Source organism: Salmo trutta, chromosome 24 (genome assembly GCF_901001165.1).
Source record: "Salmo trutta chromosome 24, fSalTru1.1, whole genome shotgun sequence".
NCBI classification, from domain to species: domain Eukaryota; kingdom Metazoa; phylum Chordata; class Actinopteri; order Salmoniformes; family Salmonidae; genus Salmo; species Salmo trutta.
In genome coordinates, this window is record NC_042980.1 from 48,020,298 (window position 1) to 48,047,824 (window position 27,527).

Below are 27,527 nucleotides of genomic sequence, written 5' to 3' on the forward strand. Positions count from 1 at the left end.
CAAAAAAAATGTGTGGTAGCCCTGTTTCATTTGAAAATTCTTTAAAGGAGGGGCTCATTTGGGTGTGTATGAGTATATCTTACCACTCTGGATATAATCGGCACCTTATTTGACTCACATGCAAAAGTGAAGCAGTATCAATATCAGCACAGGTTTCTAATGAACAACTAACCCTAAACAGGACAGAAGAAGAAGAACCAACACTGAACATGAAAGGGTAAAGACCGTATAGACCTCCCCCCCCCCCCCCCCACCCGCTGTTCTCTGATAGAAGTCACCTGACACCGTCACAGGTGTATCTCTCGGTACCGCTGGTCCAGTGTGTTCTCCGGTGACGTTATTGCGGGTCTCCACCAATGACTGTATAATATGAAGGTCTCCGCCACCACACACCGACAGATTCCCGCTCTCTAATCCGCTCCAGAATTTCAAGGTTCTTTTTGGATTTCCTTGTGTCGTATGTGTGTTTTGGTTTGTTTTTTTTCCTCCTTTTTTCTGTCCAAACCCAGTCATTGCACTTTAGCGAAAGGTTTAAGCCAAAGGTTTTGTTTCGGTGAATCCAGCGCGGTATATAGGTCTGCTCGTAGCTCGGTGAAGAAACATGGAGATTTAATTCGATTTCCAAAAGGGGGACGGGAATTGGATCGTGTTGGTACATCAGACAATAGTTGTATTTTAGGTGGTGTCTGTCTAAAGAATGAAGCACCCGAAGCTGTGGAGAGCGTTGCTTTTCATGACGGTGTTCTACCAGTTTGGGACGTCAAACAGATACGGTAAGAGGATGTTGGGGTGTCGGGAACATGGAGTTTTAGATGGAAGAGAAGAGGAAGCGATAGAGGGAAACTTCACCAAGCGGTAGTTAGTAAAGAAGCAGTGTTTGGAATGAAGTCCGCCGTTTAGACAAATTGATGATTCACACGTTTTCCAGTTTACCTTTAAAGATTTACAAGGTGTGAATGGCATTACATTTCATCAAAGTAATGAAATAAATCGGAATTTGGAAGAGATATTGAGAAAATAGATTTTTATTAGTTGAATGTTTTTAAATAGCTTTTGTGTAGGTTTTTTGTAACTTCAATTAACAGCTAAAACAGCCACAGTTCACTGTTGACAAGGAAAAGTCAACAAAGTAGAAATGGTTTTCTATTGGCTTTATGAAATACAAGCCTTATAGCTTTCAGACCTAAAGTTTGCAGAATCGGCTTTCTACTTGTATGAAGTTTATGCGTTTCAGGACCACGGAGAGAGACAAGGAGATGCGTTTCAGGACCACGGAGAGCAACTAGGCTACGGCTTAAGCGCTATTTACATTGCCTGTTCAAATTATACTCTCCGTCTCTTCTCTGCAAACCTTGTTCTCCAATTCCCTGTTTTATCAGGTCTCATAATTCTTGCTCCCTGGTAACAGAGGAGCACGGCCTCATCACAGCCAGTTACCATGGCTACCTGGCGTTTAAAAAAAAGGTGAAGGTACCAGGGATTTAGTTATTTCTGTATTGTTATTCATCAGAATAATGGAAGCGGTTAGTAGGCCATTAAATTAATGTGTTCTCTGTTTGACTTGAACACTCATTAATGTAGTCACTAATCATTATTTACTGCATCTGTGTTCTATCTCCCAGTTTGTCTGTTATGTGGTGGAATATGCTGTCTCCATAGGTGTTGGCTTGGCCCTACCGAGCTAATTATAAGATCCCATAATCAACCCTTGTGTTTCTGTTGTACACTGAAGTACATCTAGCGTTAAGTGAATGTGGATAAATGCAAATAGTAAAACAAAAGTGTGTGGATCTCCGTTCAGAATCATCCTCTGAACAATCACCTGAATATACAGGGAACAAACACCTGAATATACAGGGAACAAACACCTGAATATACAGGGAACAAACACCTGAATATACAGGGAACAAACACCTGAATATACAGGGAACAAACACCTGAATATACAGGGAACAAACACCTGAATATACAGGGAAGAAACACCTGAATATACAGGGAAGAAACACCTGAATATACAGGGAACAAACACCTGAATATACGGGGAAGAAACACCTGAATATACAGGGAACAAATTGAATTGACTTACATTTTAGCAGACGCTCTTATCCAGAGCGACTTACAGTAGTGAATGCATACATGTCATACAGTGTTTTCGCCGTACTGGTCCCCCGTGGGAATCAAACCCACAACCCTGGCATTGCAAACACCATGCTCTACCAACTGAGCCACAGGGGACTTCATGTGTTCAAACACCTGAATATACAGGGAACAAACACCTGAATATACAGGGAACAAACACCTGAATATACAGGGAACAAACACCTGAATATACAGGGAACAAACACCTGAATGCTGGGAACATGATGGAGGAGACCAGGAGGTTTTAGCTGGGTACATGATGGAGGAGACCAGGAGGTTTTAGCTGGGTACATGATGGAGGAGACCAGGAGGTTTTAGCTGGGTACATGATGGAGGAGACCAGGAGGTTTTAGCTGGGTACATGATGGAGGAGACCAGGAGGTTTTAGCTGGGTACATGATGGAGGAGACCAGGAGGTTTTAGCTGGGTACATGATGGAGCAGACCAGGAGGTTTTAGCTTGGTACATGATGGAGGAGACCAGGAGGTTTTAGCTGGGTACATGATGGAGGAGACCAGGATGTTTTAGCTGGGTACATGATGGACGAGACCAGGAGGTTTTAGCTGGGTACATGATGGAGGAGACCAGGAGGTTTTAGCTGGGAACATGATGGAGGAGACCAGGAGGTTTTAGCTGGGTACATGATGGAGGAGACCAGGAGGTTTTAGCTGGGTACATGATGGAGGAGACCAGGAGGTTTTAGCTGAGTACATGATGGAGCAGACCAGGAGGTTTTAGCTTGGTACATGATGGAGGAGACCAGGAGGTTTTAGCTGGGTACATGATGGAGGAGACCAGGAGGTTTTAGCTGGGTACATGATGGAGGAGACCAGGAGGTTTTAGCTGGGTACATGATGGAGGAGACCAGGAGGTTTTAGCTGGGAACATGATGGAGGAGACCAGGAGGTTTTAGCTGGGTACATGATGGAGCAGACCAGGAGGTTTTAGCTGGGTACATGATGGAGGAGACCAAGAGGTTTTAGCTGGGAACATGATGGAGCAGACCAGGAGGTTTTAGCTGGGTACATGATGGAGCAGACCAGGAGGTTTTAGCTGGGAACATGATGGAGGAGACCAGGAGGTTTTAGCTGGGTACATGATGGAGGAGACCAGGAGGTTTTAGCTGGGTACATGATGGAGGAGACCAGGAGGTTTTAGCTGGGTACATGATGGAGGAGACCAGGAGGTTTTAGCTGGGTACATGATGGAGCAGACCAGGAGGTTTTAGCTGGGTACATGATGGAGCAGACCAGGAGGTTTTAGCTGGGAACATGATGGAGCAGACCAGGAGGTTTTAGCTGGGTACATGATGGAGCAGACCAGGAGGATTTAGCTGGGTACATGATGGAGGAGACCAGGAGGTTTTAGCTGGGTACATGATGGAGCAGACCAGGAGGTTTTAGCTGGGAACATGATGGAGCAGACCAGGAGGTTTTAGCTGGGTACATGATGGAGACCAGGAGGTTTTAGCTGGGAACATGATGGAGCAGACCAGGAGGTTTTAGCTGGGTACATGATGGAGGAGACCAGGAGGTTTTAGCTGGGTACATGGAGGAGACCAGGAGGATTTAGCTGAGTACATGATGGAGAAGACCAGGAGGTTTTAGCTGGGTACATGATGGAGGAGACCAGGAGGTTTTAGCTGGGTACATGATGGAGCAGACCAGGAGGATTTAGCTGAGTACATGAGGGGGACCAGGAGGTTTTAGCTGGGTACATGATGGAGGAGACCAGGAGGTTTTAGCTGGGTACATGATGGAGGAGACCAGGAGGTTTTAGCTGGGTACATGATGGAGGAGACCAGGAGGTTTTAGCTGGGTACATGATGGAGGAGTCCAGGAGGTTTTAGCTGGGAACATGATGGAGCAGACCAGGAGGTTTTAGCTGGGTACATGATGGAGGAGACCAGGAGGTTTTAGCTGGGTACATGATGGAGGAGACCAGGAGGTTTTAGCTGGGAACATGATGGAGGAGACCAGGAGGTTTTAGCTGGGTACATGATGGAGGAGACCAGGAGGTTTTAGCTGGGTACATGATGGAGGAGACCAGGAGGTTTTAGCTGGGTACATGATGGAGGAGACCAGGAGATTTTAGCTGGGAACATGATGGAGCAGACCAGGAGGTTTTAGCTGGGTACATGATGGAGGAGACCAGGAGGTTTTAGCTGGGTACATGATGGAGGAGTCCAGGAGGTTTTAGTTGGGTACATGATGGAGACCAGGAGGTTTTAGCTGGGTACATGATGGAGGAGACCAGGAGGTTTTAGCTGGGTACATGATGGAGCAGACCAGGAGGTTTTAGCTGGGTACATGATGGAGGAGACCAGGAGGTTTTAGCTGGGTACATGATGGAGGAGTCCAGGAGGTTTTAGTTGGGTACATGATGGAGACCAGGAGGTTTTAGCTGGGTACATGATGGAGGAGACCAGGAGGTTTTAGCTGGGTACATGATGGAGCAGACCAGGAGGTTTTAGCTGGGAACATGATGGAGGAGACCAGGAGGTTTTAGCTGGGTACATGATGGAGGAGACCAGGAGGTTTTAGCTGGGTACATGATGGAGGAGACCAGGAGGTTTTAGCTGGGTACATGATGGAGGAGACCAGGAGGTTTTAGCTGGGTACATGATGGAGGAGACCAGGAGGTTTTAGCTGGGTACATGATGGAGGAGACCAGGAGGTTTTAGCTGGGAACATGATGGAGGAGACCAGGAGGTTTTAGCTGGGTACATGATGGAGGAGACCAGGAGGTTTTAGCTGGGTACATGATGGAGCAGACCAGGAGGATTTAGCTGGGTACATGATGGAGGAGACCAGGAGGTTTTAGCTGGGTACATGATGGAGCAGACCAGGAGGTTTTAGCTGGGTACATGATGGAGACCAGGAGGTTTTAGCTGGGAACATGATGGAGCAGACCAGGAGGATTTAGCTGAGTACATGATGGAGAAGACCAGGAGGTTTTAGCTGGGTACATGATGGAGGAGACCAGGAGGTTTTAGCTGGGTACATGATGGAGCAGACCAGGAGGATTTAGCTGAGTACATGAGGGGGACCAGGAGGTTTTAGCTGGGTACATGATGGAGGAGACCAGGAGGTTTTAGCTGGGAACATGATGGAGGAGACCAGGAGGTTTTAGCTGGGTACATGATGGAGCAGACCAGGAGGTTTTAGCTGGGTACATGATGGAGGAGACCAGGAGGTTTTAGCTGGGTACATGATGGAGGAGACCAGGAGGTTTTAGCTGGGAACATGATGGAGGAGACCAGGAGGTTTTAGCTGGGTACATGATGGAGGAGACCAGGAGGTTTTAGCTGGGTACATGATGGAGCAGACCAGGAGGTTTTAGCTGGGTACATGATGGAGGAGACCAGGAGGTTTTAGCTGGGTACATGATGGAGGAGACCAGGAGGTTTTAGCTGGGTACATGATGGAGGAGACCAGGAGGTTTTAGCTGGGAACATGATGGAGCAGACCAGGAGGTTTTAGCTGGGTACATGATGGAGGAGACCAGGAGGTTTTATCTGGGTACATGATGGAGGAGTCCAGGAGGTTTTAGTTGGGTACATGATGGAGACCAGGGGGTTTTAGCTGGGTACATGATGGAGGAGACCAGGAGGTTTTAGCTGGGTACATGATGGAGCAGACCAGGAGGTTTTAGCTGGGTACATGATGGAGGAGACCAGGAGGTTTTAGCTGGGTACATGATGGAGGAGTCCAGGAGGTTTTAGTTGGGTACATGATGGAGACCAGGAGGTTTTAGCTGGGTACATGATGGAGGAGACCAGGAGGTTTTAGCTGGGTACATGATGGAGCAGACCAGGAGGTTTTAGCTGGGAACATGATGGAGGAGACCAGGAGGTTTTAGCTGGGTACATGATGGAGGAGACCAGGAGGTTTTAGCTGTGTACATGATGGAGGAGACCAGGAGGTTTTAGCTGGGTACATGATGGAGGGGACCAGGAGGTTTTAGCTGGGTACATGATGGAGGAGACCAGGAGGTTTTAGCTGGGTACATGATGGAGGAGTCCAGGAGGTTTTAGTTGGGTACATGATGGAGACCAGGAGGTTTTAGCTGGGTACATGATGGAGGAGACCAGGAGGTTTTAGCTGGGTACATGATGGAGCAGACCAGGAGGTTTTAGCTGGGTACATGATGGAGGAGACCAGGAGGTTTTAGCTGGGTACATGATGGAGGAGTCCAGGAGGTTTTAGTTGGGTACATGATGGAGACCAGGAGGTTTTAGCTGGGTACATGATGGAGGAGACCAGGAGGTTTTAGCTGGGTACATGATGGAGCAGACCAGGAGGTTTTAGCTGGGAACATGATGGAGGAGACCAGGAGGTTTTAGCTGGGTACATGATGGAGGAGACCAGGAGGTTTTAGCTGGGTACATGATGGAGGAGACCAGGAGGTTTTAGCTGGGTACATGATGGAGGAGACCAGGAGGTTTTAGCTGGGTACATGATGGAGGAGACCAGGAGGTTTTAGCTGGGTACATGATGGAGGAGACCAGGAGGTTTTAGCTGGGAACATGATGGAGGAGACCAGGAGGTTTTAGCTGGGTACATGATGGAGGAGACCAGGAGGTTTTAGCTGGGTACATGATGGAGCAGACCAGGAGGATTTAGCTGGGTACATGATGGAGGAGACCAGGAGGTTTTAGCTGGGTACATGATGGAGCAGACCAGGAGGTTTTAGCTGGGTACATGATGGAGACCAGGAGGTTTTAGCTGGGAACATGATGGAGCAGACCAGGAGGATTTAGCTGAGTACATGATGGAGAAGACCAGGAGGTTTTAGCTGGGTACATGATGGAGGAGACCAGGAGGTTTTAGCTGGGTACATGATGGAGCAGACCAGGAGGATTTAGCTGAGTACATGAGGGGGACCAGGAGGTTTTAGCTGGGTACATGATGGAGGAGACCAGGAGGTTTTAGCTGGGAACATGATGGAGGAGACCAGGAGGTTTTAGCTGGGTACATGATGGAGCAGACCAGGAGGTTTTAGCTGGGTACATGATGGAGGAGACCAGGAGGTTTTAGCTGGGTACATGATGGAGGAGACCAGGAGGTTTTAGCTGGGAACATGATGGAGGAGACCAGGAGGTTTTAGCTGGGTACATGATGGAGGAGACCAGGAGGTTTTAGCTGGGTACATGATGGAGCAGACCAGGAGGTTTTAGCTGGGTACATGATGGAGGAGACCAGGAGGTTTTAGCTGGGTACATGATGGAGGAGACCAGGAGGTTTTAGCTGGGTACATGATGGAGGAGACCAGGAGGTTTTAGCTGGGAACATGATGGAGCAGACCAGGAGGTTTTAGCTGGGTACATGATGGAGGAGACCAGGAGGTTTTATCTGGGTACATGATGGAGGAGTCCAGGAGGTTTTAGTTGGGTACATGATGGAGACCAGGGGGTTTTAGCTGGGTACATGATGGAGGAGACCAGGAGGTTTTAGCTGGGTACATGATGGAGCAGACCAGGAGGTTTTAGCTGGGTACATGATGGAGGAGACCAGGAGGTTTTAGCTGGGTACATAATGGAGGAGTCCAGGAGGTTTTAGTTGGGTACATGATGGAGACCAGGAGGTTTTAGCTGGGTACATGATGGAGGAGACCAGGAGGTTTTAGCTGGGTACATGATGGAGCAGACCAGGAGGTTTTAGCTGGGAACATGATGGAGGAGACCAGGAGGTTTTAGCTGGGTACATGATGGAGGAGACCAGGAGGTTTTAGCTGTGTACATGATGGAGGAGACCAGGAGGTTTTAGCTGGGTACATGATGGAGGGGACCAGGAGGTTTTAGCTGGGAACATGATGGAGGAGACCAGGAGGTTTTAGCTGGGTACATGATGGAGGAGACCAGGAGGTTTTAGTTGGGTACATGATGGAGGAGACCAGGAGGTTTTAGCTGGGAACATGATGGAGGAGACCAGGAGGTTTTAGCTGGGTACATGATGGAGGAGACCAGGAGGTTTTAGCTGGGAACATGATGGAGGAGACCCTGAGGTTTTAGCTGGGTACATGATTGAGTCCAGGAGGTTTTAGCTGGGTACATGATGGTGGAGACCAGGAGGTTTTAGCTGGGTACATGATGGATTAGACCAGGAGGTTTTAGCTGGGTACATGATGGAGGAGACCAGGAGGTTTTAGCTGGGTACATGATGGAGGAGACCAGGAGGTTTTAGCTGGGTACATGATGGAGGAGACCAGGAGGTTTTAGCTGGGTACATGATGGAGACCAGGAGATTTTAGCTGGGTACATGATGGAGACCAGGAGGTTTTAGCTGGGTACATGATGGAGACCAGGGGGTTTTAGCTGGGAACATGATGGAGGAGACCAGGAGGTTTTAGCTGGGAACATGATGGAGACCAGGAGGTTTTAGCTGGGTACATGATGGAGGAGACCAGGAGGTTTTAGCTGGGTACATGATGGAAGAGACCAGGAGGTTTTAGCTGGGTACATGATGGAGCAGACCAGGAGGTTTTAGCTGGGTACATGATGGAGGAGACCAGGAGGTTTTAGCTGGGTACATGATGGAGACCAGGAGGTTTTAGCTGGGTACATGATGGAGTCCAGGAGGTTTTAGCTGGGAACATGATGTATGCGGACACACTGAACTCTTTGGTTCCACTCTAGGCAAAATAAGGGCAATTCCGGTTATACATTTTGTTACCAAAGAATCTGCACTCCAGACACGTTCAATCAAATCGCTCAAAGTATTTGAAAGATGTCTGGTCTGCTGGGAGGATTCATGTGTGTGTGTATCTGACATTTTGGATGTGTGTATCTGTACTATCTGTCTGTGTATAACAGCTAAAGGCTAATAGCCATGGAAGAGATCTGTCCAGGCAGCTGTCCAAAGCTGTCAATACTGAGGTCTGTGAGAGCATTATCTCTCTCCTCCACTGGTTTCAGTTCTTAATCAATACTGAGGTCTGTGAGAGCATTATCTCTCTCCTCCACTGTGTTCAGTTCTTAATCAATACTGAGGTCTGTGAGAGCATTATCTCTCTCCTCCACTGGTTTCAGTTCTTAATCAATACTGAGGTCTGTGAGAGCATTATCTCTCTCCTCCACTGTGTTCAGTTCTTAATCAATACTGAGGTCTGTGAGAGCATTATCTCTCTCCTCCACTGTGTTCAGTTCTTAATCAATACTGAGGTCTGTGAGAGCATTATCTCTCTCCCCCACTGGTTTCAGTTCTTTATCTATCACAACAGTTCACTATTGTCAGTCCACTAATGTTTTATTGACAAACTTGGTGCTATGTTATATTCCTCATTACATTTGACACCTGAAACCAGACCTAGCACTCAACAACAAGAATGACATACGACCGTTTCCCCTGCTGCTACTGTAGAAAGGAGGTGGTATCCAGGCAGAATGACATACGACCGTTTCCCCTGCTGCTGCTGCAGAAAGGAGGTGGTATCCAGGCAGAATGAGATACGACCGTTTCCCCTGCTGCTACTGTAGAAAGGAGGTGGTATCCAGGCAGAATGACATACGACCGTTTCCCCTGCTGCTGCTGCAGAAAGGAGGTGGTATCCAGGCAGAATGAGATACGACCGTTTCCCCTGCTGCTGCTGTAGAAAGGAGGTGGTATCCAGGCAGAACGACATACGACCGTTTCCCCTGCTGCTACTGTAGAAAGGAGGTGGTATCCAGGCAGAACGACATACGACCGTTTCCCCTGCTGCTGCTGTAGAAAGGAGGTGGTATCCAGGCAGAACGAGATACGACCGTTTCCCCTGCTGCTGCTGTAGAAAGGAGGTGGTATCCAGGCAGAATGACATACGACCGTTTCCCCTGCTGCTACTGTAGAAAGGAGTTGGTATCCAGGCAGAATGACATACGACCGTTTCCCCTGCTGCTGCTGTAGAAAGGAGGTGGTATCCAGGCAGAATGACATACGACCGTTTCCCCTGCTGCTACTGTAGAAAGGAGGTGGTATCCAGGCAGAATGACATACGACCGTTTCCCCTGCTGCTACTGTAGAAAGGAGGTGGTATCCAGGCAGAATGACATACGTCCGTTTCCCCTGCTGCTACTGTAGAAAGGAGGTGGTATCCAGGCAGAATGAGTTACGACCGTTTCCCCTGCTGCTACTGTAGAAAGGAGGTGGTATCCAGGCAGAATGAGATACGACCGTTTCCCCTGCTGCTACTGTAGAAAGGAGGTGGTATCCAGGCAGAATGAGTTACGACCGTTTCCCCTGCTGCTGCTGTAGAAAGGAGGTGGTATCCAGGCAGAACGACATACGACCGTTTCCCCTGCTGCTACTGTAGAAAGGAGGTGGTATCCAGGCAGAATGACATACGACCGTTTCCCCTGCTGCTACTGTAGAAAGGAGGTGGTATCCAGGCAGAATGACATACGACCGTTTCCCCTGCTGCTACTGTAGAAAGGAGGTGGTATCCAGGCAGAACGACATACGACCGTTTCCCCTGCTGCTACTGTAGAAAGGAGGTGGTATCCAGGCAGAATGACATACGACCGTTTCCCCTGCTGCTACTGTAGAAAGGAGGTGGTATCCAGGCAGAATGACATACGACCGTTTCCCCTGCTGCTACTGTAGAAAGGAGGTGGTATCCAGGCAGAATGAGATACGACCGTTTCCCCTGCTGCTACTGTAGAAAGGAGGTGGTATCCAGGCAGATTGACATACGACCGTTTCCCCTGCTGCTGCTGTAGAAAGGAGGTGGTATCCAGGCAGATTGACATACGACCGTTTCCCCTGCTGCTACTGTAGAAAGGAGGTGGTATCCAGGCAGAACGACATACGACCGTTTCCCCTGCTGCTACTGTAGAAAGGAGGTGGTATCCAGGCAGAACGACATACGACCGTTTCCCCTGCTGCTACTGTAGAAAGGAGGTGGTATCCAGGCAGAATGACATACGACCGTTTCCCCTGCTGCTACTGTAGAAAGGAGGTGGTATCCAGGCAGAATGAGATACGACCGTTTCCCCTGCTGCTACTGTAGAAAGGAGGTGGTATCCAGGCAGAATGACATACGACCGTTTCCCCTGCTGCTACTGTAGAAAGGAGGTGGTATCCAGGCAGATTGACATACGACCGTTTCCCCTGCTGCTACTGTAGAAAGGAGGTGGTATCCAGGCAGAATGAGTTACGACCGTTTCCCCTGCTGCTGCTGTAGAAAGGAGGTGGTATCCAGGCAGAACGACATACGACCGTTTCCCCTGCTGCTACTGTAGAAAGGAGGTGGTATCCAGGCAGAACGACATACGACCGTTTCCCCTGCTGCTACTGTAGAAAGGAGGTGGTATCCAGGCAGAACGACATACGACCGTTTCCCCTGCTGCTACTGTAGAAAGGAGGTGGTATCCAGGCAGAATGAGATACGACCGTTTCCCCTGCTGCTACTGTAGAAAGGAGGTGGTATCCAGGCAGAATGACATACGACCGTTTCCCCTGCTGCTACTGTAGAAAGGAGGTGGTATCCAGGCAGATTGACATACGACCGTTTCCCCTGCTGCTACTGTAGAAAGGAGGTGGTATCCAGGCAGAATGAGTTACGACCGTTTCCCCTGCTGCTGCTGTAGAAAGGAGGTGGTATCCAGGCAGAACGACATACGACCGTTTCCCCTGCTGCTACTGTAGAAAGGAGGTGGTATCCAGGCAGAACGACATACGACCGTTTCCCCTGCTGCTACTGTAGAAAGGAGGTGGTATCCAGGCAGAACGACATACGACCGTTTCCCCTGCTGCTGCTGTAGAAAGGAGGTGGTATCCAGGCAGAAATGGAAGAACAGAACTACTGCTGCATTGGTCCTGCCCCACACTGTCCTTCCTTTTGTCGCCCAGGGGAGAGAGAATGACAGGAAAAACAGTAAGCCAGTTCAGACTTTACTCTGGGCCCCACCTCACCCCACCCCACCTCCATCTAGTCCAGTTCAGACTTTACTCTGAGCCCCACCTCACCCCACCCCACCTCCATCTAGTCCAGTTCAGACTTTACTCTGAGCCCCACCTCACCCCACCCCACCTCCATCTAGTCCAGTTCAGACTTTACTCTGAGCCCCACCTCACCCCACCCCACCCCACCCCACCTCCATCTAGTCCAGTTCAGACTTTACTCTGAGCCCCACCTCACCCCACCTCACCTCCATCTAGTCCAGTTCAGACTTTACTCTGGGCCCCACCCCACCCCACCTCCATCTAGTCCAGATCAGACTTTACTCTGGGCCCCACCTCCATCTAGTCCAGATCAGACTTTACTCTGGGCCCCACCCCACCCCACCTCCATCTAGTCCAGATCAGACTTTACTCTGGGCCCCACCTCCATCTAGTCCAGTTCAGACTTTACTCTGGGCCCCACCCCACCCCACCTCCATCTAGTCCAGTTCAGACTTTACTCTGGGCCCCACCTCACCCCACCCCACCTCCATCTAGTCCAGATCAGACTTTACTCTGAGCCCCACCCCACCCCACCTCCATCTAGTCCAGATCAGACTTTACTCTGAGCCCCACCTCACCCCACCTCCATCTAGTCCAGATCAGACTTTACTCTGGGCCCCACCTCACTCCACCTCCATCTAGTCCAGTTCAGACTTTACTCTGAGCCCCACCTCACTCCACCTCCATCTAGTCCAGTTCAGACTTTACTCTGGGCCCCACCCCACCCCACCTCCATCTAGTCCAGATCAGACTTTACTCTGAGTTGTGTTTTATAGCCCCAATTCCTTATCAGTTTGTCCTCCTGTGTTCTGCTGGCAGTAGACTCTGACTGACCAGCCCTGCAAGCGTGCGCACACACGCATGCACGCACGCACGCACGCAGACACACACACACACACACACACACACACGCATAACCTCTACGGTCTGTTTGACCAGCTGTGGCCAACACAAAGAACTAGATCTGGGCCTCCATACTCCCTCCATACTCCACCCATACATCCTCCATGCGTACTCCCTCCGTAATCCATCCATACTCCATTCATACTCCCCCCAGACTCCATCCATACTCCATTCATACTCCCCCCAGACTCCATCCATACTCCATTCATACTCCCCCCAGACTCCATCCATACTCCATTCATACTCCCCCCAGACTCCATCCATACTCCCTCCGTAATCCATCCATACTCCCTCCATACTCTACCCATACTCCCTCCATACTCCCTCCATACTCTACCCATACTCTCTCCATACTCCATCCATACTCCCTCCATACTCCCTCCATACTCCCTCCATACTCCCTCCATCCTCCATCCATACTCCACCCACGTCCCTCCATACTCCCTCCATACTCCCTCCATACTCCATCCACATCCCTGCACCTCCCTCCATACTCCCTCCATACTCCCTCCATACTCCCTCCCTCCACAGTAGGTGGACTGTTATATGAAATACAGACTTTTACTTCCCATGAACTACCTGTAAACTACTGTCAAATTCATGGTTACCCCTCTACAGAGAATCTATATATGGTTTCTGTCTCTCTCTCTCTCTCTTTCTCTCCTCTTTCTCTATACGTCTTAATCTCTCTCGCCTCTCTCAATTTCAATTTCAATTTAAGGGGCTTTATTGACATGGAAAACATTCAGTTGAAGTCGGAAGTTTACATACACTTAGGTTGGAGTCATTAAAACACATTCAACCACTCCACAAATGTCTTGTTAACAAACTATAGTTTTGGCAAGTCGGTTAGGACACCTACTTTGTGCAGGACACAAGTAATTATTCCAACAATTGTTTACAGACAGATTATTTCACTTATAATTCACTGTATCACAATTCCAGTGGTTCAGAAGTTTACATACACTAAGTTGACTGTGCCTTTAAACAGCTTGGAAAATTCCAGAAAATGATGTCATGGCTTTAGAAGCTTCTGATAGGCTAATTGACATAATTTGAGTCAATTGGAGTTGTACCTGTGGATGTATTTCAAGGCCTACCTTCAAACTCAGTGACTCTTTGCATGACATCATGGGAAAATCAAAAGAAATCAGCCAAGACCTAACAAAAATATTGTATACCTCCACAAGTCTGGTTCATCCTTGGGAGCAATTTCCAAATGCCTGAAGGTACCACGTTCATATGTACAAACAATAGTACGCCAGTATAATCACCATAGGACCACGCAGCCGTCATACCGATCAGGAAGGAGACGCGTTCTGTCTCCAAGAGATGAACGTACTTTGGTGCGAAAAGTGCAAATCAATCCCAGAACAACAGCAAAGGACCTTGTGAAGATGCTTGAGGAAACAGGTACAAAAGTATCTATATCCACAGTAAAATGAGTCCTACATCAACATAACCTGAAAGGCCGCTCAGCAAGGAAGAAACCACTGCTCCAAAATTGCCACAAAAAAGCCAGACTACGGTTTGCAACTGCACATGGGGACAAAGATTGTACTTTTTGGAGAAATGTCCTCTGGACTAATGAAACAAAAACAGAACTGTTTGGCCATAATGACCATCGTTATGTTTGGAGGAAAAAGGGAGACGCTTGCAAGCCGAAGAACACCATCCCAACTGTGAAGCACGGGGGTGGCAGCATCATGTTGTGGGGGTGCTTTGCTACAGGAGGGACTGGTACACTTCTGACCAACTGGGAATGTAATGAAAGAAATAAAAGCTGAAATAAATCATTCTCTCTACTATTATTCTGACATTTCACATTCTTCAAATAAATTGGTGATCCTAACTGACCTAAGACAGGGAATTTTTATTCTGATTAAATGTCAGGAATTGTGAAAAAACTGAGTTTAAATGTATTTGGCTGAGGTGTATGTAAACTTCCCACTTCAACTATATGTCAACATTGCCAAAGCAAGTGAAATAGATAATAAACCAAAGTGAAATAAACAATCAAAAATTAAAAGTAACATTACAATTACAAAAGTTGCAAAAGAAAAAAGACATTTTCAAATGTCATATTATGTCTATATACAGTGTTGTAATGATGTACAAATAGTTAAAGTACACAAGGGAAAATAAAGAAACAAAAATATGGGTTTGTATTTGCAATGGTGTTTGTTCTTCACTGGTTGACCTTTTCTTGTGGCAACAGGTCACAAATCTTGCTGCTGTGATGGCACACTGTGGTATTTCACCCCGTAGATATGGGAGTTTATCAAAATTGGATTCGTTTTTTCGAATTCTTTGTGGATCTGTGTAATCTGAGGGAAATATGTGTCTCTAATATGGTCATACATTTGGCAGGAGGTTAGGAAGTGCAGCTCAGTTTCCACCTCATTTTTTGGGCAGTGTGCACATAGCCTGTCTTCTCTTGAGAGCCATGTCTGCCTACGGCGACCTTTCTCAATAGCAAGGCCATGCTCACTGAGTCTGTACATAGTCAAAGCTTTCCTTAAGTTTGGGTCAGTCACAGTGGTCAGGTATTCTGCTACTGTGTACTCTCTGTTTAGGGACAAATAGCATTCTAGTTTGCTCTGTTTTTTGTAAATTCTTTCTGATGTGTCAAGTAATTATCTTTTTGTTTTCTAATGATTTGGTTGGGTCTAATTGTGTTGATGTCCTGGGGCTCTGTGGGGTCTATTTGTGTTTGTGAACAGAGCCCCAGGACCAGCTTGCTTAGGGGACTCTTCTCCAGGTTCATCTCTCTGTAGGTGATGTTATGGAAGGTTTGGGAATCGCTTCCTTATAGGCCTAATTCTGCTCTGCATGCATTATTTGGTGTTTTATGTTGTTCACTGAAGATATTTTTGGGTGAGTCTGCTGTTAATGATAATGCAGAAGATTTTCCCACAGTAGTTATTGGGGTCAAATTTGTCTCCACTTTTGGGGTGATCAGTCCTTGGTTCCAAATATTGGGCAATATGCTAATATGCCAATTTCTCTCTCTCTCTCTCTCTCTCTCTCTCTCTCTCTCTCTCTCTCTCTCTCTCTCTCTCTCTCTCTGTCTCTCTCTCTCTCTCTCTCTCTCTCTCTCTCTCTCTCTCTCTCTCTCTCCTCTCCTCTCCTCTCCTCTCTACCTCTCTCTCTCCTCTCTCTCTCTCCCCTCTCTCTCTCCCTCTCTCTCTCTCTAGCAAATGCAACATAACAGAAAACAGCATGCACTTCTCGTGACCATATTCTCATTCTCTTCCACAGTGCGAGACAGAGTCAATATATGACACAGGAGCCTCATGCTGTTTGCTGTTATGTCACATGTGAGAGTATGTCTGCACAGTGTGATCAGACTTGTGTGTACGTTGGGTTTGTTCCTCTGATAGCTAATCTCTTGTGGACAGAAGTACGTAATATAAATCTATCGAGTATCTGGCACAGCGTTTTGGTTCTGGGTTACTGAGATTACTTATAGCTGATGCTTGATGAGTGTGTGATCAAACTCTAACAGTTTTCAATCAATTAATGCATTTAACAGAGCTGCTATTAATCTCTCTCTCTCTCTCCCTCTCTCTCTCTCTCTCACCCTCTCTCGCTCACCCTCTCTCGCTCACCCTCTCTCTCCCCCATCTCTCCCCCATCTCTCTCTCTCCCTCTCTCTCCTTCTCTCACCCTCTCTCTCTCCCCCATCTCTCTCCCCCTCTCTCTCCCCCTCTCCCCCATCTCTCCCTCTCTCTCAGGTTGTGTGTTTGAGGGAAGGCTGTGCTCCAGGGAGCAGTTCTGCTCTGATGGTGAGTATCCTGTGTGTGTGTGTGTGTGTGTGTGTGTGTGTGTGTGTGTGTGGGGGGGGGGGGGGGTGCTAAGTGCTCGGTATCTCCTAGAGAGTAACACACATTTGGTCCAGATAAGCAATGTAATTACAGAGAGACACTGGCAGGCAGACACAGTTCCAGTCAGTGAACCCCAGGCCCTGCTCATCCTGGTCCCCCAAACAACCCCAATCACCCTCTTCCTGTACCTCCTGTTCCTCAAACACCTCTGTATCTCCCTGGGGCATGTAGCGTTTACTACAGTTTGCATAAACCCAAAACGTACAGGACTAAGCACGTACCTCTGAGGGGTTAACCATGTTGAGGGTCAGTATGGCAGATGTGTTGTTGCCTACCCTTACCACCTGGGGGCGGCCCGTCAAGAAGTCCAGGATCCAGTTGCAGGTGTTGAATCTCGTGGTCCTGAGCTTAGTCATTACCTTGGTCACATAGACTATGGTGGTCTGCTTGAAACATGCTTGAAACATGTAGATATTACAGACTGGGTCAGGGAAAGGTTGAAAATGTCAGTGAAAACACCTGCCAGCTGGTCCGCGTATGCTTTTAATACATGTCCTTGTAATCCATCTGGCCCTGTGGCCTTGGGAATTTTAACCTGTTTAAAGGTCCTACTCACATCGCTACGGAAAGCGAGATCACACAGTCGTCCAGAACTGCTGGTCCTCTCATGCATGTTTCAATGTTGCTTTCCTCAAAGCGAGTCTAGAAGGCATTTAGCTCGTCTGGTATGCTTGTGTCACTGGACACTTATTCATTTTTATTGATTTTTACCGTTATTTTACCAGGTAAGTTGACTGAGAACACATTCTCATTTACAGCAACGACCTGGGGAATAGTTTCAGGGGAGAGGAGGGGGGATGAATGTGCCCATTGTAAGCTGGGGATGATTAGGTGGCCATGATGGTATGAGGGCCAGATTGGGAATTTAGCCAGGACACCGGGGTTAACACCCCTACTCTTACGATAAGTGCCATGGGATCTTTAATGACCTCAGAGAGTCAGGACACCCGTTTAACGTCCCATCCGAAAGACGGCACCCTACAATTCCAGGGCGCCCTGCCCTTCACAAAGAAAAGAGAACTCTCCCCGGGGCTCCCGCCAGCTTCTCCGGGATATTCATGAGGTATTCTAACTCAGAGGAGCAAAAAACTTGAGACCATGTTATTCCCGTGTAACTCAGTTGGTAGAGCATGGCGCTTGCGGCGCTAGGTTCGATTCCCCTGGTGGACCAGTAAGAAAAAAGTATTAAAATGTATGTTACTCACAACTTTAAGTCGCTCTGGATAAGACTGTCTGCTAAAATATTAAATGTTATTCAGCCACGACTCTGAGAAACATTAGGACATTACAGTTATTCAGTTCCTGTTGTTAGATTTCTTCTTCTAGTAAATTGCACGTTCGCCGACAAGACAATAGAGGTCTAGATGACACTTCCTCTTTCGAGTCCCGGGGATATAACCTGGTCTGTGGTAAGCATAACACAGTGGTATAAAAGTACTACTTTAAGTAGTTTTGGGGGGGTGTATCTGTACTTTACTTTACTATTTATATTTATGACAACTTTTATTTTTTACTTCACTACATTCCTAAAGAAAATAATGTACTTTTTACTCTAGACATTTTCCCTGACACCCAAAAGTCCTCGTTACATTTTGACAGGAAAACAGTCCAATTCATCCCTGGTCATCCCTACTGCCTCTGATCTGGCGAATCATAGATCTTTTCACCACTGGCATAACAGCCAGAGAAGTTGACTCGTTGAAGTAGAAATCTTCCTCCAAATCGACATTATTGATCGCTGTTCTGATGACCAGAAGCTGTTTTAGGAAATTACATCATGTACCAAAAAAAACACAAAATTGCAGAGTTGGTGTGAAGCCGACAACAGCTACGTAGCTGTTGGTTTATTTGTCCTATCCTCACAGCAGCTACGTAACTGTTGGTTTATTTGTCCTATCATCACGGCAGCTACGTAGCTGTTGGTTTATTTGTCCTATCATCACAGCAGCTACGTAACTGTTGGTTTATTTGTCCTATTCTCACAGCAGCTACGTAGCTGTTGGTTTATTTGTTCTATCCTCACAGCAGCTACGTAGCTGTTGGTTTATTTGTTCTATCCTCACAGCAGCTACGTAGCTGTTGGTTTATTTGTCCTATCCTCACGGCAGCTACGTAGCTGTTGGTTTATTTGTCCTATCCTCACGGCAGCTACGTAGCTGTTGGTTTATTTGTCCTATCCTCACGGCAGCTACGTAGCTGTTGGTTTATTTGTCCTATCCTCACGGCAGCTACGTAACTGTTGACTGAGTGTAATGGATTTTAATCAGTGTTATGATGCGTGGGTGTATGTTATGTATGATGTATTGGTGCAGTCTTATTAATTGATGCATAGTAATTATTAGCTAGATACCACAGACACAGACATATAACCTCAGCTAGCTAGGTACCACAGACACATAACCTCAGCTAGCTAGGTACCACAGACACATAACCTTAGCTAGCTAGGTACCACAGACACATAACTTTAGCTAGCTAGGTACCACAGACACATAACCTCAGCTAGCTAGCTAGGTACCACAGACACATACATTTAGCTAACTAGGTACCACAGACACATAACCTTAGCTAGCTAGCTAGGTACCACAGACACATAACCTTAGCTAGCTAGGTACCACAGACACATAACCTTAGCTAGCTAGTTACCACAGACACATAACCTTAGCTAGCTAGGTACCACAGACACATAACCTTAGCTAGCTAGCTAGTTACCACAGACACATAACCTTAGCTAGCTAGTTACCACAGACACATAACTTTAGCTAGCTAGGTACCACTGTTGAATGATATTTTGGATCTGTTTAGTGGATATATCTCTGCTGATTGGCTCAGTGTTATGATGTGTGTGTGTGTGTGTGTGTGTGTGTGTGTGTGTGTGTGTGTGTGTGTGTGTGTGTGTGTGCGTGTGTGTGTGTGTTATGTCTGTGTGTGGTAGGGAGGCTACAGTATGTGGGATAAGGTGTGTGGCTGAGTTAATACATACTGATACTGTATCTGCATGTGTTTCAGCATTGAAATTGAACAACATTCAATTTGAATTTGCACGGAGTACCTTGTGTGTTATAGTTTAATGCCATATTATGGTGATGAGTGTGTTTATGCGTGTGTGCGTGTGTGTTTTGTGTTTATTGTTGTGGTGTATTAGGGAGGGGTAGACACACACAGGCCACGTCTCCCTCCTCCCTCTCCTCCGTCTCTCCCTCTCTTCCCTCACTCCCTCCCTCATTCCCTCCCTCCCTCTCCTCCCTCTCCTCCCTCACTCCCTCCCTCACCTCCGTCACTCCCTCTGTCACTCCCTCTCCTCCCTCCCTCCCTCCCTCTCCTCCCTCTCCTCCATCATTCCCTCCCTCCCTCTCCTCCATCATTCCCTCCCTCCCTCTCCTCCGTCATTCCCTCCCTCCCTCCCTCTCCTCCGTCACTCCCTCTACTTTGTCATTCCCTCCCTCCCTTTCCTTCGTCATTCCCTCCCTCTCCTCCGTCATTCCCTCCCTCCCTCTCCTCCGTCATTCCCTCCCTCCCTCTCCTCCATCATTCCCTCCCTCCCTCTCCTCCGTCATTCCCTCCCTCCCTCTCCTCCATCATTCCCTCCCTCCCTCTCCTCCGTCACTCCCTCTCCTCCCTCCCTCCCTCTTCTTCGTCATTCCCTCCCTCCCTCTCTCTCCTTCCTATACTCTCCTCAGCCTCATCAATGCTCCTCTTCAACACCACATATCGTCTCCCTAGCAACGGTGAAATCATCAGGCTGATAGCAGCTAGGCAGCTGGGTCAACGCCCCCACAATCCCTCTCTCTCTCTCTCCTTCTCTCTTTATCTCTATGCTCCTCAGTAAGAGGATGAATCACTAGTGCTTACACACTACTCCTCCACACATATGTACACACTCACTCTTCTTTTCTCATCCCTCTCTCTCTCTCTTCCTTCCTTCCTCTTTCTCTCCCTCTCTCATATTCTCCTTCCTCTCTCTCATCTCCTCCTTCCTCTCTCTCATTTCCTCTTTCCTCTCTCATCTCCTTCCTCTCTCTCCTTTCCTCTTTCCTCTCTCATCTCCTCCTTCCCTTCTTTCATCTCCTCCTTCCCCTCTCATCTCCTTCCTTCCGTCCTTGCTTCCTTCCTCCCCCCCTCTCTCTCTCTCTCTTTCTCTCTTTCTCTCTTTCTCATCTTATCCTTCCCCTCTCTCATCTCCTCCTTCCTCTCTCATCTCCTCCTTCCTCTCTCTCATCTCCTTCCTTCTGTCCTTGCTTCCTTCCTTCCCCTCTCTCTCTCTCTCTCTCTCTCTTTCTCTCTTTCTCATCTCCTCCTCCTTCCTTTCTCATCTCCTCCTTCCTCTCTCTCATCTCCTTCCTTCCGTCTTTGCTTCCTTCCTTCCTTCCCCTCTCTCTCTCTCTCTTTCTCATCTCCTCCTTCCTCTCTCTCATCTCCTCTTGATGTGGAATGCTGTTTGGGTCTTTGTCTGTCAAAAAGCCAAGCGCCACTACGATCAGTAGCACTGTCAAAGTAAAAATACAAAATAAGTAAATACCACAATGTGTTTACAATAATACCACGATGTGTTTACAATAATACCACGATGGCAATTTTAAGAAAATAGAAGTTAAGAAAATATTTACTAAATAAATTAAAGTAAAAAAAAACAGTTACACAATAAAATAACAATAATGAAGTTATGTACTGGGGCTACGGGTACTGAGTCAGTCTGCAGGGGTTAGTCGAGGTAATATATACATATAGGCATAGACTAGGCCTACTGACTAAAATCTGGGTTTATGATTGTATTTACATTTTGCCATGGTTTGGTTTGCTAGATGTAGGTAGCCTATAGACCATGATAGGCCTACAGTGAGGGAAAAAAGGATTTGATCCCCTGTTGATTTTGTATGTTTGCCCACAGACAAAGAAATGATCAGTCTATAATTTTAATGTTAGGTTTATTTCAACAGTGAGAGACAGAATAACAACAAAAAAATCCAGAAAAACGCATTTCAAAAATGTTATAACATGATTTGCATTTTAATGAGGGAAATAAGTATTTGACCCCTCTGCAAAACATGACTTAGTACTTGGTGGCAAAACCCTTGTTGGCAATCACAGAGGTCAGACGTTTCTTGTAGTTGGCCACCAGGTTTGCACACATCTCAGGAGGGATTTTGTCCCACTCCTCTTTGCAGATCTTCTCCAAGTCATTAAGGTTTCGAGGCTGACGTTTGGCAACTCGAACCTTCAGGTCCCTCCACAGATTTTCTATGGTATTAAGGTCTGGAGACTGGCTAGGCCACTCCAGGACCTTAATGTGCTTCTTCGGCACCGTTTTTCTGTACATCTCATTTCAAATAGCCTACAATAACCTAGGCAAAATATATGCGATGTAAAATAAACCCTTATAGCAGTTTGTTTAGTTAAATTTAACAGACTAATTTATTTCAAATGAATAGCGAGGCGAATTTGAGATAAGAAGTGCTTATTTCGCCCTGCTGCAATAGGCTACTGAGGATGGGGGTCGTAATTTCAATCACTGAATCAAATATTAATAATTATATTGGATATGAACTAAATAGGCCTGTGTTTGTCAACAACAGCCAGTGTTTTTTTTTTTTTTACCTGTAGCTTAATCTGACTGACTGTTAGCCTACCTGGAGCTGAAAAACTGATTTAATAAATAGCCTATATGTAATGGTTGTCGTCGGGAATGGAGGACCAAAACGCAGCAGGAATGTGGATGCTCATCTTGTATTTATTTTAAAATAAAGAGAACACCAAAATAACAAAATAAAGAACGCTCGAACAACAAAACAGTCTTGTCAGGCTCACACAGGCAAAACAAGAAACAATCTCCGACAAACACTTAACCAAACACATACCCATATATAGGACTCTCAATCAGAGGCAACTAGAAAACACCTGCCTCCAATTGAGAGTCCAACCCCAATAAACTAGACATAGAAATACAAAAGACTAGAGACCACATAGAAATACAAACCTAGAACATAACCCGGAATAATAAATCAAACACCCTACTAAATAAATCACCACCCCGAACCACATAAACCAAATACCCTCTGCCACGTCCTGACCAAACTACAATAACAAATAACCCTTATACTGGTCAGGACGTGACACTATAACAAGGCAAGGAGTTCCCATAACTTCCATTTCAAGTTTCCACTGAGCATGCGTAAAACCCTTCGCTTGACATGGTATTCCATAAGCCAAGTCGACATTAGAATGCAGTTTAAACAACCTCTTAGCAAATGTATCTAATGTGCTCCAGAGCGCATTAGTCGTTTCCTGTGCTTTGTCGCCCGTTATCTATTAATATGTGTCTCTAATATGGTCATAGTTTTGGCAAGAGGTTAGGAAGTGCAGCTCAGTTTCCACCTCATTTTGTAGGCCGTGTGTACACATCCTGTCTTCTCTTGAGAGCCAGGTCTGCCTATGGCAGCCTCTCTCAATAGCTCATTGAGTATGTACATAGTCAAAGCTTTCCTTAGGTTTGGGTCAGTCACAGTGGTCAGGTATCCTGTCACTCAGTAACAGCCTCCTCAGTGCCTGACCGTCAGCAGCAGGTAAAATCTATATTTTAAGAAAAATGGCGGCCGCGGTGCAAATAAGGAGGCCAAAAACCTGCAACCCTCCAACCAATACATTTTTACCTGCAACCCCCCACCTGTCACAGTATCTAACGAAGGTGGCGCCCCTCCTCGGTCGGGCGGCGCTCGCCGGTCGTCGTCGCCGGCCTATTAGCTGCCACCGATCGTTGTTTCTGTGTCTGTTGGTTTTGTCTGTCGATCCCGCACCTGTTTTGTGTTTTTCATTAGTGGGGGGTTATTTAATGTGTATTTTCAGTTGGGGTTCTCGTGCGGGATTGTTCGTTGGTTCATGAAGGACAGTTGTGTTACCTCCGATTTAGGAAGTCATTATATTGCCGGGCTGCGCCCCGCGCGCTGTTTGTTTTTTTGTGCGCTTCTTTGATTTCCTTTTTTTTGAGAGAAGTGTTTTCTCCTGGCGGACTTCGCCACTCGCCCTGTGCCCAACGGCTATTGCGACTGGTATTGCCTATTAAAACTCAGTTGCTCCGGCCCTCTGTCTCCTGCTCCTGATTTCATATATCCACTGGTCCTAGACGCTCGTGACACCACCAATACATTTCTACCTGCAACCCTCGAACAATACATTTTTACCTGCAACCCTCGGCCAATACATTTTCACCTGCAACCCTCTGACCAATACATTTTCACCTGCAACCCTCCGACCAATACTTTTTCACCTGCAACCGTCGACCAATACATTTTTACCTGCAACCCTCGACCAATACATTTTTACCTGCAACCCTCCGACCAATACATTTTCACCTGCAACCGTCGACCAATACATTTTTACCTGCAACCCCCCACCAATACATTTTTACCTGCAATCCTCGACCAATACATTTTTACCTGCAACCCTCGACCAATGCATTTTCACCTGCAACCCTCCGACCAATACATTTTCACCTGCAACCCTCGACCAATACATTTCACCTGCAACCCTCGACCAATACATTTTCACCTGCAACCCTCGACCAATACATTTTCACCTGCAACCCTCGACCAATACATTTTTACCTGCAACCCTCCGACCAATACATTTTTACCTGCAACCCTCCGACCAATACATTTTCACCTGCAATCCTCGACCAATAAATTTTAACCTGCAACCCTCCGACCAATAAATTTTCACCTGCAACCCTCGACCAATACATTTTTACCTGCAACCCTCTGACCAATACATTTTCACCTGCAACCCTCGACCAATACATTTTTACCTGCAACCCTCGACCAATACATTTTCACCTGCAACCCTACGACCAATACATTTTCACCTGCAATCCTCGACCAATACATTTTTACCTGCAACCCTCCGACCAATACATTTTCACCTGCAACCCTCAACCAATACATTTTTACCTGCAACCCTCTGACCAATACATTTTCACCTGCAACCCTCGACCAATACATTTTCACCTGCAACCCTCCGACCAATACATTTTCACCTGCAACCGTCGACCAATACATTTCTACCTGCAACCCTCGACCAATACATTTTTACCTGCAACCCTCCGACCAATACATTTACACCTGCAACCCTCTGACCAATACATTTTCACCTGCAACCCTCAACCAATACATTTTCACCTGCAACCCTCGACCAATACATTTTCACCTGCAATCCTCGACCAATACATTTTCACCTGCAACCCTCGACCAATACATTTTCACCTGCAATCCTCGACCAATACATTTTCACCTGCAACCCTCTGACCAATACATCTTCACCTGCAACCCTCGACCAATACATTTTCACCTGCAACCCTCCGACCAATACATTTTACCTGCAACCGTCGCCCAATACATTTTTACCTGCAACCGTCGACCAATACATTTTTACCTGCAACCCTCCGACCAATACATTTTTACCTGCAACCCTCCGACCAATACATTTTTATCTGCAACCCTCCGACCAATACATTTTTACGTGCAACCCTCCGACCAATACATTTTCACCTGCAACCCTCGACCAATACATTTTTACCTGCAACCCTCGACCAATACATTTTCACCTGCAACCCTACGACCAATACATTTTCACCTGCAATCCTCGACCAATACATTTTTACCTGCAACCCTCCGACCAATACATTTTCACCTGCAACCCTCAACCAATACATTTTTACCTGCAACCCTCTGACCAATACATTTTCACCTGCAACCCTCGACCAATACATTTTCACCTGCAACCCTCCGACCAATACATTTTCACCTGCAACCCTCCGACCAATACATTTTCACCTGCAACCCTCAACCAATACATTTTTACCTGCAACCCTCTGACCAATACATTTTCACCTGCAACCCTCGACCAATACATTTTCACCTGCAACCCTCCGACCAATACATTTTCACCTGCAACCGTCGACCAATACATTTTTACCTGCAACCCTCGACCAATACATTTTTACCTGCAACCCTCCGACCAATACATTTACACCTGCAACCCTCTGACCAATACATTTTCACCTGCAACCCTCAACCAATACATTTTCACCTGCAACCCTCGACCAATACATTTTCACCTGCAATCCTCGACCAATACATTTTCACCTGCAACCCTCGACCAATACATTTTCACCTGCAATCCTCGACCAATACATTTTCACCTGCAACCCTCCGACCAATACATTTTCACCTGCAACCCTCTGACCAATACATTTTCACCTGCAACCCTCGACCAATACATTTTCACCTGCAACCCTCCGACCAATACATTTTTACCTGCAACCGTCGCCCAATACATTTTTACCTGCAACCGTCGACCAATACATTTTTACCTGCAACCCTCCGACCAATACATTTTACCTGCAACCCTCCGACCAATACATTTTTATCTGCAACCCTCCGACCAATACATTTTCACCTGCAACCCTCGACCAATACATTTTCACCTGCAATCCTCGACCAATACATTTTCACCTGCAACCCTCTGACCAATACATCTTCACCTGCAACCCTCGACCAATACATTTTCACCTGCAACCCTCCGACCAATACATTTTTACCTGCAACCGTCGCCCAATACATTTTTACCTGCAACCGTCGACCAATACATTTTTACCTGCAACCCTCCGACCAATACATTTTTACCTGCAACCCTCCGACCAATACATTTTTATCTGCAACCCTCCGACCAATACATTTTTACGTGCAACCCTCCGACCAATACATTTTCACCTGCAACCCTCGACCAATACATTTTTACCTGCAACCCTCGACCAATACATTTTCACCTGCAACCCTACGACCAATACATTTTCACCTGCAATCCTCGACCAATACATTTTTACCTGCAACCCTCCGACCAATACATTTTCACCTGCAACCCTCAACCAATACATTTTTACCTGCAACCCTCTGACCAATACATTTTCACCTGCAACCCTCGACCAATACATTTTCACCTGCAACCCTCCGACCAATACATTTTCACCTGCAACCGTCGACCAATACATTTTTACCTGCAACCCTCGACCAATACATTTTTACCTGCAACCCTCCGACCAATACATTTACACCTGCAACCCTCTGACCAATACATTTTCACCTGCAACCCTCAACCAATACATTTTCACCTGCAACCCTCGACCAATACATTTTCACCTGCAATCCTCGACCAATACATTTTCACCTGCAACCCTCGACCAATACATTTTCACCTGCAATCCTCGACCAATACATTTTCACCTGCAACCCTCCGACCAATACATTTTCACCTGCAACCCTCTGACCAATACATTTTCACCTGCAACCCTCGACCAATACATTTTCACCTGCAACCCTCCGACCAATACATTTTTACCTGCAACCGTCGCCCAATACATTTTTACCTGCAACCGTCGACCAATACATTTTTACCTGCAACCCTCCGACCAATACATTTTACCTGCAACCCTCCGACCAATACATTTTTATCTGCAACCCTCCGACCAATACATTTTTACCTGCAACCCTCCGACCAATACATTTTTACCTGCAACCCTCCGACCAATACATTTTCACCTGCAACCCTCCGACCAATACATTTTTACCTGCGACATAGTTTTCAAGTAGCCCAATTTGCGGGGAAACCACAGATATGGCAACTCTGGGACCAG

General features: G+C 46.8%; 1 protein-coding gene across 1 annotated transcript in view; it reads left to right on the plus strand.

Annotated features, from left to right (window-relative positions):
• Positions 1-307: 307 nt before the first annotated feature.
• LOC115161409 (receptor-type tyrosine-protein phosphatase-like N) overlaps positions 308-27,527 on the plus strand; it is a gene marked incomplete in the record, with an annotated part of 90,204 nt that continues 62,984 nt past the window's right edge. Inside the window, 2 exon segments of the mRNA XM_029712374.1 lie at positions 308-773; positions 16,700-16,750. Of these exon segments, the coding sequence (XP_029568234.1) occupies positions 698-773; positions 16,700-16,750 (127 nt within the window).